The sequence below is a fragment of the Caloenas nicobarica genome, chromosome 3 (genome assembly GCF_036013445.1).
Source record: "Caloenas nicobarica isolate bCalNic1 chromosome 3, bCalNic1.hap1, whole genome shotgun sequence".
NCBI classification, from domain to species: domain Eukaryota; kingdom Metazoa; phylum Chordata; class Aves; order Columbiformes; family Columbidae; genus Caloenas; species Caloenas nicobarica.
In genome coordinates this window covers 61,032,473-61,050,201 of record NC_088247.1, presented here as the reverse complement: position 1 = coordinate 61,050,201, position 17,729 = coordinate 61,032,473, and the positions used below count along the sequence as shown (strand labels likewise).

General features: G+C 39.0%; 1 protein-coding gene across 1 annotated transcript in view; it reads left to right on the top strand.

Moving 5' to 3' along the window:
* The window catches only part of MAP7 (microtubule associated protein 7), a 103,618-nt gene extending 89,860 nt beyond the window's left edge, over positions 1-13,758 (top strand). Inside the window, exons 13-20 of the mRNA XM_065631679.1 lie at positions 254-437; positions 2,328-2,523; positions 4,045-4,146; positions 4,431-4,481; positions 4,573-4,630; positions 5,730-5,868; positions 12,771-12,997; positions 13,673-13,758. Of these exons, the coding sequence (XP_065487751.1) occupies positions 254-437; positions 2,328-2,523; positions 4,045-4,146; positions 4,431-4,481; positions 4,573-4,630; positions 5,730-5,868; positions 12,771-12,997; positions 13,673-13,683 (968 nt within the window). The 3' untranslated portion in view covers positions 13,684-13,758. The remainder of the gene's footprint in view (positions 1-253; positions 438-2,327; positions 2,524-4,044; positions 4,147-4,430; positions 4,482-4,572; positions 4,631-5,729; positions 5,869-12,770; positions 12,998-13,672) is intronic.
* Positions 13,759-17,729: the final 3,971 nt, after the last annotated feature.

Genomic DNA, 17,729 nt, shown 5'->3' with positions numbered 1-17,729 from the left:
AGCACCTGTTATTCTTCAGACAGCAGAGTTGGCTTAACCTTTCAGTTGCAGCTGCTTTCATGTGTCCTGTAAAAATGAAATTCCCTTAGGGAACACAAACCCCTAGCATCTAGGAATTTGTTCTTCCTCTGAATCATTGATAAAACTACCCAAGCTTGAATATATTTTACAGAGTATTTTCTGTTCCTTGTAAGAGAGTGTCATCTTGGCTACTGTGTCCGTACAAATTACTTTTCCTTCCCATCTGTTTCAGCAGCCGTCCCGTCCCTACCTCCTGCTCCTCCAGCTATTTCCTCACCCCCAGCCCCCCCAAAGACCTCTGCAGGTACAACTGACCCTGAAGAAGCAACAAGGCTGCTGACTGAGAAGAGGCGCCTTGCCCGTGAGCAGCGGGAACGGGAGGAGCAAGAAAGGAGGGAGAGAGAAGAGCTTGAAAGGTGATTCTAGACCTCTGGAGTGGAAGAGAGATGTTTTCAGCAGCCTCCTAGCAGCTTATTGTGTGTATTCTGTTGTTATATTGTGATATGTAAAGCATAGTATTGAAGCGCAGGAGGCACAAGTTCCTCCCCAAAACCAAATGGTCCTGTTGGGGTTTTTCGTAAGCACAACTTATGCCTAAACAGATCTGTAACATTAAAACTTATCTTAATAATGCTTTAGAAATACGACAAGAGGAGAAAGCAGATACTTGCTGTAGTGATTAATTGATTTCTCAGAGATTACCAAAGCTACACTTGTTTATTCCAGCTAGGGAACTCTGCACAGCTGTTTTCAACTTTGTGATTTGGACAATGTCACTTACTTGGAATTGTAAGATCTCTACCATGGGTGGTGTTTAGTTCTCCAACAGCTCTTACTTAAAGCTCTTTATTTTCTCATTTAAAATCAAGATCCCTAACAGTTTTGGTGAGTAATTGATGTTGCATCTCACTTTCTAGTAGAATACTATTTGGATACTTATGACTGTGGCAGTAACATGAGTTGAACCCCTTCCCAGAGGGATGCCGTGCCTCTGGAATTTGTTGGAGTTTTTTAACAATATCACTGGACACAGGAACAAGGCAGAGCCAGTTAGAATAGCCTGGCTTGCCAGAAGGCTCACAGCATGGCCCCTCTCAAAAGGAGTTTTGACGAAAACAAGCTGCTGTGGAACAGGAGTAATATAGAGAATAAATACTAAGACTGAAAGATGGAAAACAAAAGATAAAGAATAATCAGTTTTCACAGTGAAAGGAGTTTCCAGCCTTTGTTCAGTGCCTTCATAAATGAATTTGAAAGGAGTTGTGGTCAGTGATGTAATGCTGGTCTTCAGTGAGATAAAGAAGTTGTGAAGAGTTTCAGATGAATCTTGTGTTGCTGAGATACAAAATGGAAGTTGAGTTTCAACACTGCTATGCATAAAGGAATGCGTATAAGGAAATAGTCCTAACTTATGTGTTGGTCTCTGGGCTAATTATTTCTGAGGGAAAAGATCTTGTTTGGAGTTATGTATATGGAAGTATCAGGTGAGTCATGGTCAAGAAAAATAAATGAACTGTTATGAGTTACTAGAAAAGGAAAACAAAATGAAAATGTCATTCTGAACTATCTGAGGTGAATCCATGTCTTCAATGTTGAGTTTTATGTTTTTGAGATAGTAAAACTAGCAAAATAATTTCAGACAGACATCAAGGAAGATCACAAGTATAGAGCAGCTCCCATATGAAAGCCTATGAAACAGGTGAGGATTTGTCAGCTGAGAAGACCACCTGCCCTCTACTTCTGAGTGGGGATATTATAAGCTACAAAGTCCTAATAAATTGGGTAATATCAAAGGTGAAAGGGAAAAATTATTCACTCCAATAATACAATGATGAGGGGGCATTAAGCGAGGTTGGAAGGTAACATTCAAAAATCAGCAGCATTAGACACTTTTTAAATTCAAATTCAGGAGTCATTGCCACAGGATAAGACAGGTGCCAAAGTATATACTATTTCAAAAGATGATTAAATGAAATCACAGAAGGAAGTTCTTTGCAAGATGTACTAAAGTCAATTATATTGTTTCTGATTCAGAAAGTACGCAAGTCATAGATCGGTGGAAGCCAGGCATATGCTAGAGAAGTATTGGTATTGCCTTACAAAGTTTTCGTGTTCCATGGGGCTTTGCCTTTGGGCCCTGCTGGACGCAAAACAGACAACTTATGAATGAGGCAGCAGTGCAACCTCCATCCAGCTGCTCTGCAGTGCTGGTGTTGCGGGTCAGGGGTCTGGTGGTTTGGGGTTTTTCCCTCCCTTTTTTTTTTTTTTTTTTTCTTATTTTTCTTATGCTTGTTTCATGATTGCAGGCAAAAGAAGGAAGAGCTGTCACAGAGGATAGCTGAAGAAAGAGCTCGCCGAGAGGAGGAAGAAGCTCGCAGACAGGAGGCGGAAAAAAAACGGAAGGATGCAGAGGAGGAGCGGGAAAAGGAAGAACGGCTGCGCCGACAAGCAGAAGAGAGAGAACAGAAGGAGAAAGAAGAGATGGAGCGCATTCAGAAACAAGTATGGTCATCTCCTGTAATTTCTGTGCCAGTCTGGTTGGCAGAAAAGTGCATTAAAGAACACCTCCTGTACAGCACCTAGATAAAGTGGGGTATCTAAAATTCAAGTGCTACAGATAAAGTGAATAGGTTTGGGGCAGAGTTCATTCCATAGAGCGGTTCAAAGAGTAAAGATATTTATTCTTGACAAAAACATGACGTAGGGAGTTGTTTTGTTTTGTCTTTTTTCCCTGTAGAATTCATTTATTTAGAACAAATCTTTTCCTACTCTTGATATGTTGTGATGAAAAAATCAATAGAGTTGTATTGGGGCTTCTTGATGAATAGTGTTATACCAGAGTACTCTTTGTCCCCACAGTCACAGAAAGTCTAGATGCCAAGGTGACAAACTACTTAGAGCGTTGGAGGCAATAGCACTGCTGAGTTCTAATCTTATGTCCAGTCTTGCTTTTATGTGGGGCTAGTGGGAAAGTGTAGGTTTGGATCACTTCAATGAAGCCAAGGAGAAGCTTTATGTGGTGCAGTCCTCCTGAAATTGGAGCAGCTACTCAAAAAATATAACAGTAAATATATCAAAATACAATTTTTCAAGTACTCTCATTTTTTACTGGGCATAGTGTTGGTTTACTGACTTCAGGAGAGCCTGTGGTAAGCATTTTGGATAGGATTCTTCTTGCACATGCACTTTTTACATGTGCTTTCTCACCTACAAAATTTAGCACTGCAGTCTGCCTCATAGACATTAGGGTTTTTTTCTTCTGGTATATAACTAAATGTATGCTTCTGAAAATAAATGCTTAGAGGATTTTGTTAGTGAAAATAGCTTAGAAACTGCATTTTTCTTTTTCAGAAGATGTATGCTGCTTTCTTTGAAATGCTAAACTGAGGCACATTCCCAGTTTAGCACTCAGAGATAACGTATGGCCAAGTATTTTTGGATGTTACAGCTGTAACAAATGAGCTGTTGTAGTATTTCCATCATACAACATTGTGACTGTCAGGGACTGTCTCTCTACAGTATATTCCAGAGAAGTTTTACATTTAATTTAAAAAGCAGGAATGGAAAGCTTGTGCAAATGTACCTGTGGCTGTTTGTCCTTGGTCTCATTAAGCAACGACTCCAGCAAAAGAGAACATTCTACTGCTTTTGCTTGACTCTGGAGGGCATCTACCACTCAAAACATGAATCTCTTTAGTACTTTCCTGGCTGCTGTTTTAATGGTGAAGGTTAGGACACATATTTATCTGTCATCTGGTGCACTTTCAGGCACATGTCCAAGAACAGGTACAGAACCAAATATGATGTCCCTTGTTTAGTTATACATCTCTCAATGCTATACAAAAAATGGAGAATAATAAAAAAAATGTGCGGTTCAGTCTGGAGAGATTGCTGGTGACTTGTAAGCCTCAAAAATGTCTTTTCAGGGTGTTGTAGATATGCATAGTTAAGCATATATCAGTGTAAATCTGTCCTTGAGTAGTAAATTCTTTCTCGCTTCTCTTTCTTTTACTGTTGGCTCAGAAAGAAGAGGAAGCTCGCCTACGTGAGGAGGCAGAGCGGGTTCGATTAGAACGTGAAAAGCATTTCCAAAGAGAAGAGCAAGAGCGCCTGGAAAGGAGGAAGGTGCAGTACATGCAGAGAAACTATAATTGGTTTTGCCTTAGCAGTTTGCTTCCACCTCAGCTGTAGAAAGTTGCCCATGACACAGATGTGCCCTCAGAAAAGCTGCAGTCCTCATCTTTGTAGCCTGATCTGAAACTGAAGGGAATGTTGCAACAGTCATAAATAATTCAACTTTTTGCAATAAATAGATGCAACTGATAAATGTCAAGGAGTTGTGCTTTGGGAGAGATGTTTTTAAATTAACACCAGCAAACATTATTTTACCCCTTTACGTTTCATTGTAGAGGCTTGAGGAGATCATGAAGAGAACTAGGCGTGTAGAAGCTGTAGATAAGGTCAGTGCTGCTTCTTAACGCGTGTAAATATTGGGCATGTTTCACTACTTTAGTGCCATTTTTAATTTACAAAACTGTGCTTCCTTTGTAGAAACCAAATGACCAGCAAAATGGACATATATCAAAGACAAATATTTCTGGAGAAGCAGGTATTGTGTTTGACTGTGCTCTGAGCAAAACAGGTGAATAAACACCTACGAAGCACGATGATTTGAGATACAGTTCAGAAACTTGGCACACAAATTGCAGTAACAAAAACCATGAGAGTATAACTGAAGTCTTAGCAAACATTACTTATTCAGCCTTTCTGTACAGGTAGTTAGCCATTACTAAATGAGTCAGTGGTTTTGGTGACTTAGTCACATTGGTGTTTAAGGAGAGGGAGTTGCTTACCCAGTTTATTTATAAAGTGAAAAGAAACAAATACTTTTCTGATTCTGATCACAAAAGAAACTGATTCTATAGTTTCTTTTGCATAGTATTACAGATGTGGTTGTTGCAGACTCATTCCCCTTTCTTAAAGGATTATTTTGTCTCGGTCATGAAAACAAATTGTTCATTATACAAACATCTCCCTGTGATTTGTCTTCCACACCTGCTGCCTTATTCACTTGGTCTTAATTTCTATTTGTTTCAAAATTCAGCTCCTGCAAAAGCTTTGAGTCTCCCTGTCACACCCACACTTTCAGTCTTCCCTTCTGTTCCCTCTTATATTTTTTATTTTCACTCAGTCCATTTTAGGTAAAGTTTTATATAATATTTTAATACTTGCAATGAAGGAAGCAAAAGAAAATGTAGCTCATATTCAACAATCACTGAGTATGAATTAGCAGTATTTAAAGACACTGAAGTAAAGCTATCAAATGGCTTATTCTATAGTAGTGTCACATATTAAATGACATTAATCTTTATTTCTCTTTTGTGTTTGAGTAACACAGAGGACAAATAACAGCACTGGCTGCCTGTATTCCCTTTTTTCTTTAAATGTTTAAAGTGAATGCTATAATTAGCACTTCCAGGAAACCTTTTGTCACAGATTTCATTATGCATGTTTGGAACTTATTTTTTTTACATATTATCTTAGGTGAAAAAAAAAAAGTTTGGAAACTTTTTGTGGGGGGTGGGAACTCTATTTCTTTAAAGCTGTAGCTTGCCTTGACTGTACTGTCTTTTGTAGGAAATGTTTTATCCTAATCTGCAGATAGACTATGTTGCTTGGTTTTATGAAAACGTGTTTCATCTCTCTAGTCATAACCAGTCCTGCATCACCCTTGGAACCTGCAGTTGGATCTCAGCTTCAGCACGCAGCACAACCTCCGCACAACGGGAAACCCATCACCTGCACACGCATGATTGTTTCACATCAACCCCCTGTAAATGTGGACAGGTGAGAACATTGATAAGTATTGGACGGTGTTTGGAGGACGAGGGTTACTAGAGTAATAAAAATTATTTTCAGATCTGTCTATTCATTGACTAAATAAGAGACAGCTGTTCAATCTGCTGTGTTTCCTGTTTATTTTTATCTTTTCCTGTGTACAGAAAAGAACGTTTATCATCTTTCTCTTAGCAGTAACCTGTTTTTACCAACTGATAGGGGAGAATTTTGTGAAAATACACCACATGCTTTGTGGTGTTTGGTACAATGTATTGTTTGCCAGCAATTATTAATGTTACATAAATTGAAACTTAATGGAAAGGGCAAACTTTTTCTGTTCCTTTCCATGAATTAACCTTCATAAAAACCACTCTGGATTTGCAGTGCAAGTTTTCTTGATTGGAATAATAAATACTGTGCTTTCAGCCTAGATGTTTCACTTTCTGAACTACTCGAAGCATTAGCAAGTTTTGCTTACCAAGTAGAAGTCCCGTATGCGAGATACAGAACTACTCATTTTGGCATTGCATTAAAAACAAACAAACAAACAAACAAAAAGAACCCAAAAAACCGACTTTGTCCCCTATAAGGAGAATTTGGAGAGGGAAATATTTAACATGAGGAGCTCTCTGCAGCCATGAAGCAAGTCACTCAGACTTTGAGAAACCGTTGAAATGCTTGAAACCTTGGTGTTGAATTGAGTGAAATCTGTTACATAAGCATGAGCTGTCAGTTATTTCAATTTCAGTAATGCAGAAAGCCGAATAATCCCTCAGTCCTTTCATGTTTTATGTAGGGAGTGCCAGAATATGCATGGAAAAACTTGGCTGTGGGAAGGCATCACAGAGTCTGTGATGGGTGGTATGCTTCAGGGTGTGATTGGCACTAATTGAAGGAGGAATTTACCCCCTCTCAGTCCCTCCATATGCCTGGGGGATCTTAGCCTGCTGTCATGCTGACAGGGATGCTCCTGCTGGGAGAAGTTCTGTCAGTGACACTGAGCTGCATTGGATGAGCTGCACAGAGCTGCCTCATAATTGTCTCAGGCAGCTATCGAATGTTAATCATGCCCAGCCTTATATGCACCTTGATGTTCATAATATAAGATGTGCCACGCTAATAAATGCTGTCCTGCAGCACTATAACCCATGTGGAAGGAACCTCAGAGTGGCCGAGGTGAAGAATGACCAAATGAGACTGAAGAACAGTGACTAAAGAAGGCCGTGTGTATAAGGGGAAACTGGTGCGCCAGGTCAGGGTGTGGAGGCTTTAAAATTACATCCGCACTGACTGGGAAAGCAAAGGCTGAAGTGCTTGGTATAGCACCACAGTGTCAGCTGAGCTCAAAACTGCTGTAGGGAATATAAAGTGGCATGGGTTTTATCACATGATAAGAGCAGCAGGTACAACACCACTGCTACTGCATCTCATGTGCTGCGGTTGCCTGACATCTAGATGTACTTGATATTGTAGCACACACACAACAGCAACAGGTGAAGATGGTCTCCTATGTGATAACCTCACTCCAGCCCCAAGAAAGATTTAGCTTTTGTCTGAAAGAGACTTGAGCATTTTTGTAAGGGGACGATAGCTCAGATTTTTGACTAGAACTTGAAAAGTGCTTTGCCTTGTGGACTAGTGGTATGTGTGTGTGTGGGCAAGAGGAGGGAGTGAAGGAAAGGAGTTGTCCTAAGGCCTAGAGCAACAGCCGGTCTTGTTCTCCTCTTACGTTGTAGGAAGTGTGGGAAGTTTCATTGGGTCCAGGCCAGAAGAAGTGTTAAGTGTCAGTGGGTCTGTTCTGTACAACACTAGGGTCTGGCCTGAATGCATGTCTTTGAACACGACTGGTGGTTGGTGTTCAGCAACCAAACCCCAAATACCTCTGCTGGGGGTCATAATGCCTGTATTGGGGGTCACTCCCCACACACTGCAAATGTTCTGTCCCTTGCAGCAGTACTGTTGAAAGAAGGTGCCTTGGAAGAGGCCACTAGAGGTCTGTATGAAGATAAGGAGTTCTGTTCTGGAGGGGATAGTAAGAAGTTGCCCAACTGCTGACTGTGCTGAACCTTCATCCCTGTTCTTCCACATCATGTCATCCATCCTGTGTCAGCTCTGTGGCTGCGATTCAGTTGGAAATAGCATGTTTACTTCCACTGTCATGAATACAACACATCTGAGAGAAATTGAAAGAATTCTGGTGGAGTTAAAGCAATTCATTTAAATACTTCACCATTCTCTGTTGCTGCTTTTGATCAGCAATGCAGATATCATTGTACTGGAACTTCATTAGCTTTCTAAGATAATTAATCTCTATAAACACTAATGAAAATTCTGTGATCTGCATTATTTACTGTATATCTATTGTTAACAATTATTATTTTTATTAATAAATATAAATTGCAGATGATAGATTGTTACCATTATCTATCCCACCTAGTAGTTTGTCAAAATTTTTATTGGTATTACTCCTCCTATGTTTTCAACAAATGAATGATCACTTTTCCTTAGGCTTAAATCTTTGTCACTTTGCATCATGAAAGAAAAAAGCATATATATGTGCTTGTGAATTGAGCTGCTTAACCATGTTAGCGCTGAAGGTTCTCAAATAGATCTTACATGAATTCTCAGTTGATAAAACCAATTTATCTTTTCATAGTTATCTGAGTTAAAATGACGTGTCTGAACATGAACATGATTTTTGTGGTATGTAGTTTTCAGTGGTGCTGCAAGGGTTCTGATTTTGCCACCTGTGCTTCCTCTGAGTATCTTCTTCTCAAGGAAATTTAGTTACACAATCTAATGCTCAAATGCTAATGAAGCATAGGGAATTATTGGGGTGGGGGGAGTGACCTTATGTCTGACCTATAAGTCTGTGAGGAGAAGACTCACAATTGAACTTAAATGAAGACATTTCTCATCTGGGTGCAGTACAATGGAAAAGACAACACTAAATATATTTTTAAATGGAGCATACCATGGAAACTTTCCAGTTAGTAATGTATCTAGAATTACCAAGAACACTTGGTAGTTCATGGAGACTACAATATTATTAATGGCATGTTAACTTCTGGGTAGATTTCGGGGTTGGATTTAAAAAAAAAAAAAAAGGAACAGTTGTTTGAAAATAAGATATAATGTTTAAGTATTTTCAAACTTTTTGTAAATTGTAAAAGATTCCAACAAGATGTTTTACAGATTCTTATTTTTTCTTGCTTTACTGAATGGTAGAATCCTGGAAGAAACACGGTGATAGGAGTTGGAGCTGGATAACCAACACAGCTGCCTAATCCATCTCCCACTTGCAGATTTTTGTTTGTTCTCTACTTTCTAATTCTTTGCCCAAGTTAAATGTTGTCTGCTACTTCTCAGAAAGTTATTTCAGTACAGTGGTTCATGTTGACAATATTTTCCTTATGATACTTATTCTGTAATTCCTTTTCCCCTCCAGTTTTTAGAAATATAGAGTTAGACAAGGTGATCGCATCAATATCTTCTCCTGGAAAAGAATGTTATTGGGTTCAAATTCTTGTGTAGTGTTCATTGCTCAGTCTGTGGAACAGCCCACTTCAAATTTGCTTTAGCACTGCCTTCCCTTCTTTAGGCCTCCAGCTCCTCATTCCTGGCTGATTTCAGTGGTCTCAGTGAATTAAAAATGAACATTTCTTTATTTAAATAATCCAAAAGTCTCTGAGGTTCATTTTGCTATTAATGTCTACCTGTGGTATCTCTAAATTCATGTAAATAAACAAAGCGACTGACATTGTCTTTCATATCAGGAATAGCAGGCACAGAAGTATTTTGGCACATTGCAAAGGTTTCCAAATCAGTATTTGTTTTCTTATTTGATGTTGATTTCAGATGAGTGATCAGAAAGACAGACATACTAAATTCTGGTCTTTTTTCTTTATTCTTTTCAAATTATTTACATATAGGTTATGTCCACACAGAGTTTTGGCTAAAATTATCTACATCAGATATAAATTTCAGTAGTGTTTAACTTTCTGGCTGTTGCAGTTCCTTAAATTAGCTGATCTTTTCTCAACTTCCTCTAGTCTATCTTGTTAATATTAACGTGTTCCATTCAAAATGCGAAGCTGCACAGATACTGGTTTTTTTAGTTGCCATGAAGCTTCAGATGTTTGCAAGACTGTTATATTTGGAAATGCACTCAAAGTAACTTAGCCTTTTTTTTTTTTTTTAAATTCCATACCTGACTTGCTACAAGCACGCTTATGGAATATGTTAGAATGCCAAAATTATCCAGGTCTTAGAAACAGACCTGCAATATTGTATGCCTGAAAATCCTCTCTCCAGTGTGTTGGATACTGAGGCATTGCTAAGACAGTAAGAACAGCTCTAGCAGGTCAAAAATCCATTACTGTGTTGTGTTCTTTGCTTTAATGGCCTGTAGCAGTCACTTAGGGAGAGATTGTAAAGGAAAAAAAAAAGGGAAGTACCAGGAGATCTGCTGGTCACTGAAGGGTTACTGAGCACTGTGGTCCAAACACAACTACAGGCTCCAGTAGTCCCTAAGCTGCTAATTACCAGAAGCTGGAGGCTATACCAATCTCCTAGGAATTTGTCTAATCTCCTTTTGAGTTTATGGCCTCTAAGATGTCCACTAGAATTAATTCCACAGTCCTGTTTTTCCATTTGTTTCTTCTAAAGTTATTCCCCTAGTAATCTGGTGGAGCAAATAGTGCATAATACAGATTTTATAGCATAAAATACAGAAGATTCATAGTCATGGTTTCCTCTTCTGTACCCCCTTTCTGATTGTATAGACTCCCCTGTCTCAAAGACATCTTTCAAGTCTGTGAATCTGGTGTAACTCAGTATGTAATGCTGGCAGTGCAGTGAGAAATAAATATGAAGAACTGTCTCTCTGTGAAGTTAGCTGATCAATCAGACAGAAACATTAACATCTGTTTGCAGAAGCAAGAGGCTTCTTCATTCTACCAATGCTTGTTGAAGTACTGTGCTGTTTAATTTGTATGAATGAGCAGTTGCTCTCTTGCCCCCCTCTTTCTTACTCCATCCATCAAAGTTGCCATGTTATCGTAGCTCTGGTAAGGTTATTGGTAATAGATGGGAATGAAATAAGTAATAGGATACCTTATAGTGATCAATAACCTAATAACTGTACATGGTAAAGCAGGTTTTATTAGTCCTAAAGCATTTCACAGATTCTGCTCATCAGCTTACAGATGTGGATCTCTTGCACAAAAGGACGGTGTGACTTGTGACCTTTCCCCGTCAGACATCAGGGTTTCTGTGTCTGCTCGGAAACTCAGTGCAGTCAAACATACTTTTCACTTTGAAATTCGCTCATCGTATCCACAGATGAGAAAAAAGGGGAGCGCTCTTCTGAAAAAGAACTGGTGATGGTTTGAAAAACTGGGAAAGGTGGATAGGAAAACCAGCATGTTGTGCTCACAGAAAATCAGAGCTTTGGATAAAGTGTTGCCACTTTCAAAAGAGCAATAATTATCTTCTGTCTCTTGGAGAGCACTGTAAAAATTCTGTAATCATTTGTGACGAGTTGCACACCCAAAGAAGCCAGTAAATGAAAATAATTCATATGCCAATTACAAGCAGGTTTTTTATTTTGGTTGGTGTGGGTGGGGTTTTTTTGTGCTTTGGGAGTGGGTTTTTTTGGTGGTTTTTTTGGTGTTGTGGGGTTTTTTTGTTTTGGGTTTTTCTGGTTTTTTTAAGATTAGTATACATACTGTCAGGAGATTAGCCTGTGAAGCCAAACCACCTGCTCAGAAATGACCCAAGGAAATTGATAGCCTAGTTTTAAATCTAGAAAACTGCATCTGAGCCTTTGTGGCCGAGGCATTTCCAAATGAGTTCTGAATAGTGAACAGGTACCCAACATTGTCAGGATCTAACTATTGAGGGCCTTAAGAAACACCTGTGAAAGATCACGTGATTTTCGAGTGTCAGTTGAGAACTTGCTCTTTCTTGAGGAGCTTGTGGTCCCATTATTGTCATGCTGTTCACTAAGGGGGCACCTTAGTTTCTCCCCTCTGGTGAGACAGCATTTGCTGTCTGCAAAGACAGCAGGATTTGACAATACAGCACCTAATAAAAGGGTTGAGAGGGGAGGAGCAAGACTGTGAGACATGATCATGTACCTTCGGGATACTCTGTATAACCAGAGGATGTCTGTGCTGGTACCCTCCTGACTAGGGGAGACAGATGAGAGTTTGCTTATAGGGTGTCTCTGTCAAGTGGGACATAGAGAAAACACGGGCAGATTGACGTAGGGGATGTTGGGAGGTGTTTCTTTTGCCCTGGGCATGATCAGCAGGAGGAGTGCAGAGTGGGGTAGTGCCTCGGAAATACACCCTAAGAACTTGTAGGGGAGGAGGGACTGAAAGAACTGTGCTGGTAAGGGAGCTTTTTCTCTGGCAGAGTGGCAGGTAGAAGAGCCTGCTCCAAAACTGGAGGCAGGAGGTGATCCAGAGAATAACAAAAATGACAATGATATTATTTAAGGGCAATTGCATTGATTTGCAATAAGAGTATGGCAAAGGTTATGAGAGCTGAAAAAGATGTTAGAGGCTGTAAACTGCGTTAGGTGCGTGGCTTGAGATAGTAGTGGTGGTGCTGCACGGTTTGATTGCTGCTTCCCAGGGCAGTCGCTTCTCAGAAGTTCAGTGTCCATAAAGCACTTTGTAGTTCTGGGTATTGTGCAACCACATGTAACAACTATGCTGTGTTCGAGGGAAGGCCTATCTAGTACTTGGCTGCAAAAACAGTGGTAGAAGCATAGTTTTGTTTTTACTGGCTAAAAGAATGCTCTGGATTAATGCAGACTTGTCAATTTGTAATATTGCTTTGAGCGGGACTACGTTTCTCTTCTACATGAAGCATATGAGGAAATACCTACTTTTCTCTTTCAGCAATCAAAATCCAGAGAAAAATGCAAATGAAAATGGAATGCCTATGCAGAATGATAACTTTGAAGAGATCATAAACCTGCCTGTCGGTTCGAAACCATCCCGGCTGGATGCCATGAACAATGATGGAAGCAATAGTCCCGAAATTCCTTTGAATCCAATTCTAGCCTTTGAAGATAAGGGGACTCTTTTGCCTCAGGTAGACAGTGTTCAGACACATCAAACAGCAGGTAGGTCTGGCTTGGTTCGTTAATCCTTGTATGGTAATTGACAGAAGACCTAGAGCTCTTAATTGATAAAAGTTAATTAATTTAAGCATTTTTAAACCCCATATTATATTGGCAAAGGAGTATATCTCTTTGTAAAGCCGTGCATGCCAAGTGCATACAGATGCCGTGTGAATTATGGTGAGGCCTTATCTTTTATTTGAGGGGGGTTCTTGGTTACGTTGCACTTTCTGCTATTTGCAGTTGCTTGAAAACGTTTGCCCTGTGCTTTCAAATAGAAACAGTAACAGTGACAACCGCCATTCTGAGCTTATGGTCAGCAATCATCATCCGCTTCTGCAAGTGTAATGTCTGATACGCACATGCAGAACAGGAGGTGGTACCTGCCTTCTCTGTAAAATTCGGGATGCGCTTCCCACACAGAGTTCTGGTGGACGTTAATACTGAGGGATGGTTTGCAGCACACTAGATATTTCTGAATTATATCACAACTTTTAAAGGATGTTAAGTAAGCAAATACTAATTTAGCAAACTAAATTTGGCTACCATTTTCTTCTTCTGTGGCTCAAAAATGTAAGGCAAATCATTATATAGTAAAATAATTGCACAAATGCATTACATTTTGAAGCAAGCATTGCCACTCCCCTGACCTGTCATTTTTGATACATTCTTTTGTAGAAGTGATCTGATTGTTTCTCTGAAGAACCAAAGGTGATTATGAGCATCTCTGCAGTCAGTGGAATTTCTTCCATGCTATGAAGGAGTGTTTTATTTTTTTTCTCTCCAGTTTTTTAAAGATTTCTTGAATATCTTTTTTGGAAGGACTTTAGTAAAACCAGCAGAAGAAATGATGGGAATAGATTTGGATCACCTTTCTAATAGCTTTCATCACTAGAAAAATCATGCTTCACATGCATTACTTAATATGGCTTTTTCCAACAAGCTTTTCTGTTAGTAAATGGATATTCCTGCATTCCTTAAGACACAGGACACTGGAATCTGAAAGCAATGGGCTGATTTGGGTGGTGGGACTGATTCTTTTTTTAAAAAGGTTGGTGTTGGTTTGAATGGCATAATTGTAAAGTTGGTAAAGAATCTTTTACACTTCGTGGTTCTAATACTTGAAAAATAAATACCTCATTGCTCTACAAGTAGAGTTAATGGGGTGTTTTATTTAAACCTGTTGGTTTAAATATTATTGCAGAGAACTCTAATTATGGGGGCAAAGTATAGGCTTCTGTATCAGGTTCTTGTAAATGTAATTCCTACAGGGACATTCTGTAAATTGAGACGTCACTATGATCTTCTCGCATTTTCTCTAAAAACACAAAACAAGGCAGGTTTTAAAATGTGACGATTTGAAAGCGTTATTTTTTCATGGACAAGAGGAAAACCTATTGTTCTCCTAGATTATGTATTTATGAATTTTGTTCAGTGCAGAAATAAATTGTTTAATTGAATAAATTAGAAAAATGTGGTAAAATGATACTGCAAACTTGATTATTTTTTTTAGTTACATCCATGTTCGCTATACTATAAAAGATGTGTACGCATATGCGCACACATGCACACACACAAGGAAATACCTTGTTCTCAGTCCTGTCAAGTGCTGCTGTTCCCAATGATGGAAGATTTTCCTTTGCCTTATCAGACTACTGAAGACTGTGTGAAACCCAAGATATTTGATTTTTGGATGATGAAGTAGGTTGGTTTGGGGATTTTTCAGTTTTGCTCGTTTCAGAGCAAATGGAAAATGGTCACTGTTTGTGCTTTTCATGTAGTGTGTGATTTTTATGAAGCAGTACAGTTTGAGTGATGAGAGGAGCAATGCAGGTTTCTTTCTCTTTAGTTCGATGCTGATTTCTACTGTCATTGTTCCATCCCTCACTTTTGGTTGCTATTGGGCAGAACTGTAAATTCTTGAACCTTTTTGTACTTTGATAAACAGTGCTGTTGCAGGTAGAGCTCACTTGGTATTTGAGTTCAAAGCGCCAAGCAGGGCTTGATGCATTGCTCACTGAAACCAGTGAGATCCTTGGCTAGTGGAAATGGAGGTTGGTGCTACCAGAGAATGTACCGTGAAGATTCCTGCACTTGCCTTTGATGAGCACCAAGCTGGGCCTGTAGGAGGCTGTGCAGAAAGTCTGTGCCAGTAGAAGAAATCCTCTGAGACAAAAACTGAAGAATTTTTGAAGAAATTACTTTCTGCCACTGCCAAGTGTTCATCTTATTCGGGAGATGGGATAAAATCAACAGAAATGCAACAGAAAAGAGACTTCATCTGCCAGAATATATATGGAAGGGAATAAACAGCCATTCAGTCAGAATGCTTTCCATAGTAGCTTGTGACACAGTGAAATGAATTGGGTTCCTTTCTTGCTTTCTTTAGTTTTCCACGTACATAGCCACAATATTTTGAAGTGTCTAAAATATGTAGCTTTTCTTTAAACCTATATATAGCATGTAAGTACCAAATAAAACGTATTTGAAATATTTACTTTTATTTATATTTTCCTTTTCTTGCATAGTTGAAGCAGATGTCAATTTGAGATGGAAAAATTCTTCTTGCCTACTCCTGGTCTGCTTAAAACTTTTCTTCACGTTTCCTTTAATCTCTTTACTTAGAATCAGTACAGGGTTACTTATGGCTAGAAATAGAGTGAAGAAATAGCTAGTAAGATTTAGCTTCAGTTTTAAGTCTGAGGATTCACTTAGGCTCAGGTTTAAATTATGTTGATCTCGATCTGTATAGGCTTAGGTATAAATTTTGCTGATCTGTTTTTTCTGAGACTTCAGAATGCTTGCTTCCATGTTTGCAGTACAGAGATGAAGAGCCTGCTTCATTTCTCATGTGTGCGGCTGTTTTTTGGTTTTGTTTTTTAACAGGATTGCAGTAAAAAAATTATTGTATTCATTCCAGGTTTGCTTCATTTGAGAAAATTTCCTCCTTTTCAAGAGCCTGACATACAAACTAAAAGCTAGGGATTTGGGAGTAGAATTAGGTGTATGAATCAAAAGAACCTTAAAAAAATGAAAAGGGATAGACATTTTTAAGTCTTGGTTTAAAGCCCTTAATTTAAATGCAGGGATAAATACTTCGAATGTTGTTTGTGACTAAAAAAAAATGGTTATCAAATGAAGGCCAGCTTCTCTGCCTGCTATTGCAAATGGTTTTGTTGTTTGCGCTCAGAGGTGACACTTAACTGCTCAGCAAGGTAGACGGAGCAACTGTGAAGCGGCAGGCGGCTGTTCTGAAGGCTGGGAGCAGTGACCTTGCACAGCAGCTCGACCGGGCTTGGGAAAGACTCAGCTCCTTGCTCACGTCTTAACAGCACAACAGGAATGCTCGGGAGGTGACACTCAGGGAGTTTAGTTCAGCAGATCACAGCTACTGGGTTGTTCACCATTCGCTTTGCCTGTTTCACATGTCTTTTGGCTCCTCGGTCCTCATGAAGAATGCTTTATTTTTTTTTCTTTCTTGCTAAGACCTGGAAGTAATGTTTGTAATTAAATGCCTAAGAAAAACAGGCAGATTCTGATGTTGTTACTTAACGTTGCACTGATTTTCTTTTTGGAAAATAAGCTAAAGTCACCCAAGGAGGTGGCCTGAAGTTTGAGATTTTTCTGGTTTTGTTCCTAGCTGTGTCATTCAGCTCTTTGTAGTCCTCTGTTCTAATAAGCCCAGCTGCCCGTGGCTGAGCATGTGGGTCTTTGACAGGAGATCCCAAAAGAAAATTCCCATCACACATCAATATGCAAAATACCACACTGCTTTATCTGGTCTCTGTCTGCCCTGTTCTTTAGCAGGTATTTTTACTGTGCTGCAGAGAGGATTTTGAGTGTGGCTTTTGTGTGTGTTTGGTTTTTGTTTTGTTGTTGTTCTTGGTTTTTTTGTTTGTTAGCTTTTTGGTGTGTGTGTTGTTGTTTGGGGTTTTTTGTGTGTGGTGGGTTTTTTGTTTGGTTGGTTTTTTAACACTACTATTGGAAAGAACTTTCGGTTATTAAACCAAATCATTAACAGAAACGCCTCTCCTAGGCACCTAAAACTAAGCTTAGATTTGGGGCACTGTAAAACGTACTGTTGAGCTCTTAGTTGACAGAATGATTTTTTTTTTAATTATTATTTTTAATCTCACTTTTATGCCATGTTTGTAGCTAGTAGCAGCTCTAAAGCTCTACATGCATGTAAGAGTTATACCATGGTCAGAAACACCTCAGAAGACAGGAAACTCTTCTGAAATGTTTTCATAAGAAACTTTGCTGTCTGGGAGCAGATGTTTGCCAGAAGAGTGGCTCCAAAATGTCAGTATTTCAGCAGGATTCTTGTATTTAAAAACAAGTGTATTGACCAACATTGGAATTAAATAACTAATAGATTATTATTATTAGATAACTGTTCTCTTACAAATGAAACCCTACATTATAAAACTAGTGCTCAATAATTTCAAGGTTCTGTGCTACCTTTTTTTTTTTTTCCTGAAAAATACTGTTTTGGCTGAAAGGTCTGTGAGACAGATTCTCTCTCTCTGGAGAAGAGGGAAGGGGAGGTTGCTCAGTATCCTGCATATATGTAAGAAAATTATTTGAATTTAAGCATAGTACTACTTTTTTTGTTAACTCCTTTTAAAATGAAGCATCAATATAAAAATATAAGATCAGTTCCTAATTTTTCCAGATTTCTTTGCTTTTTCCCTGTTGTAAGTACCTTTGGAAATAATTTTCCATTTGCGGAACA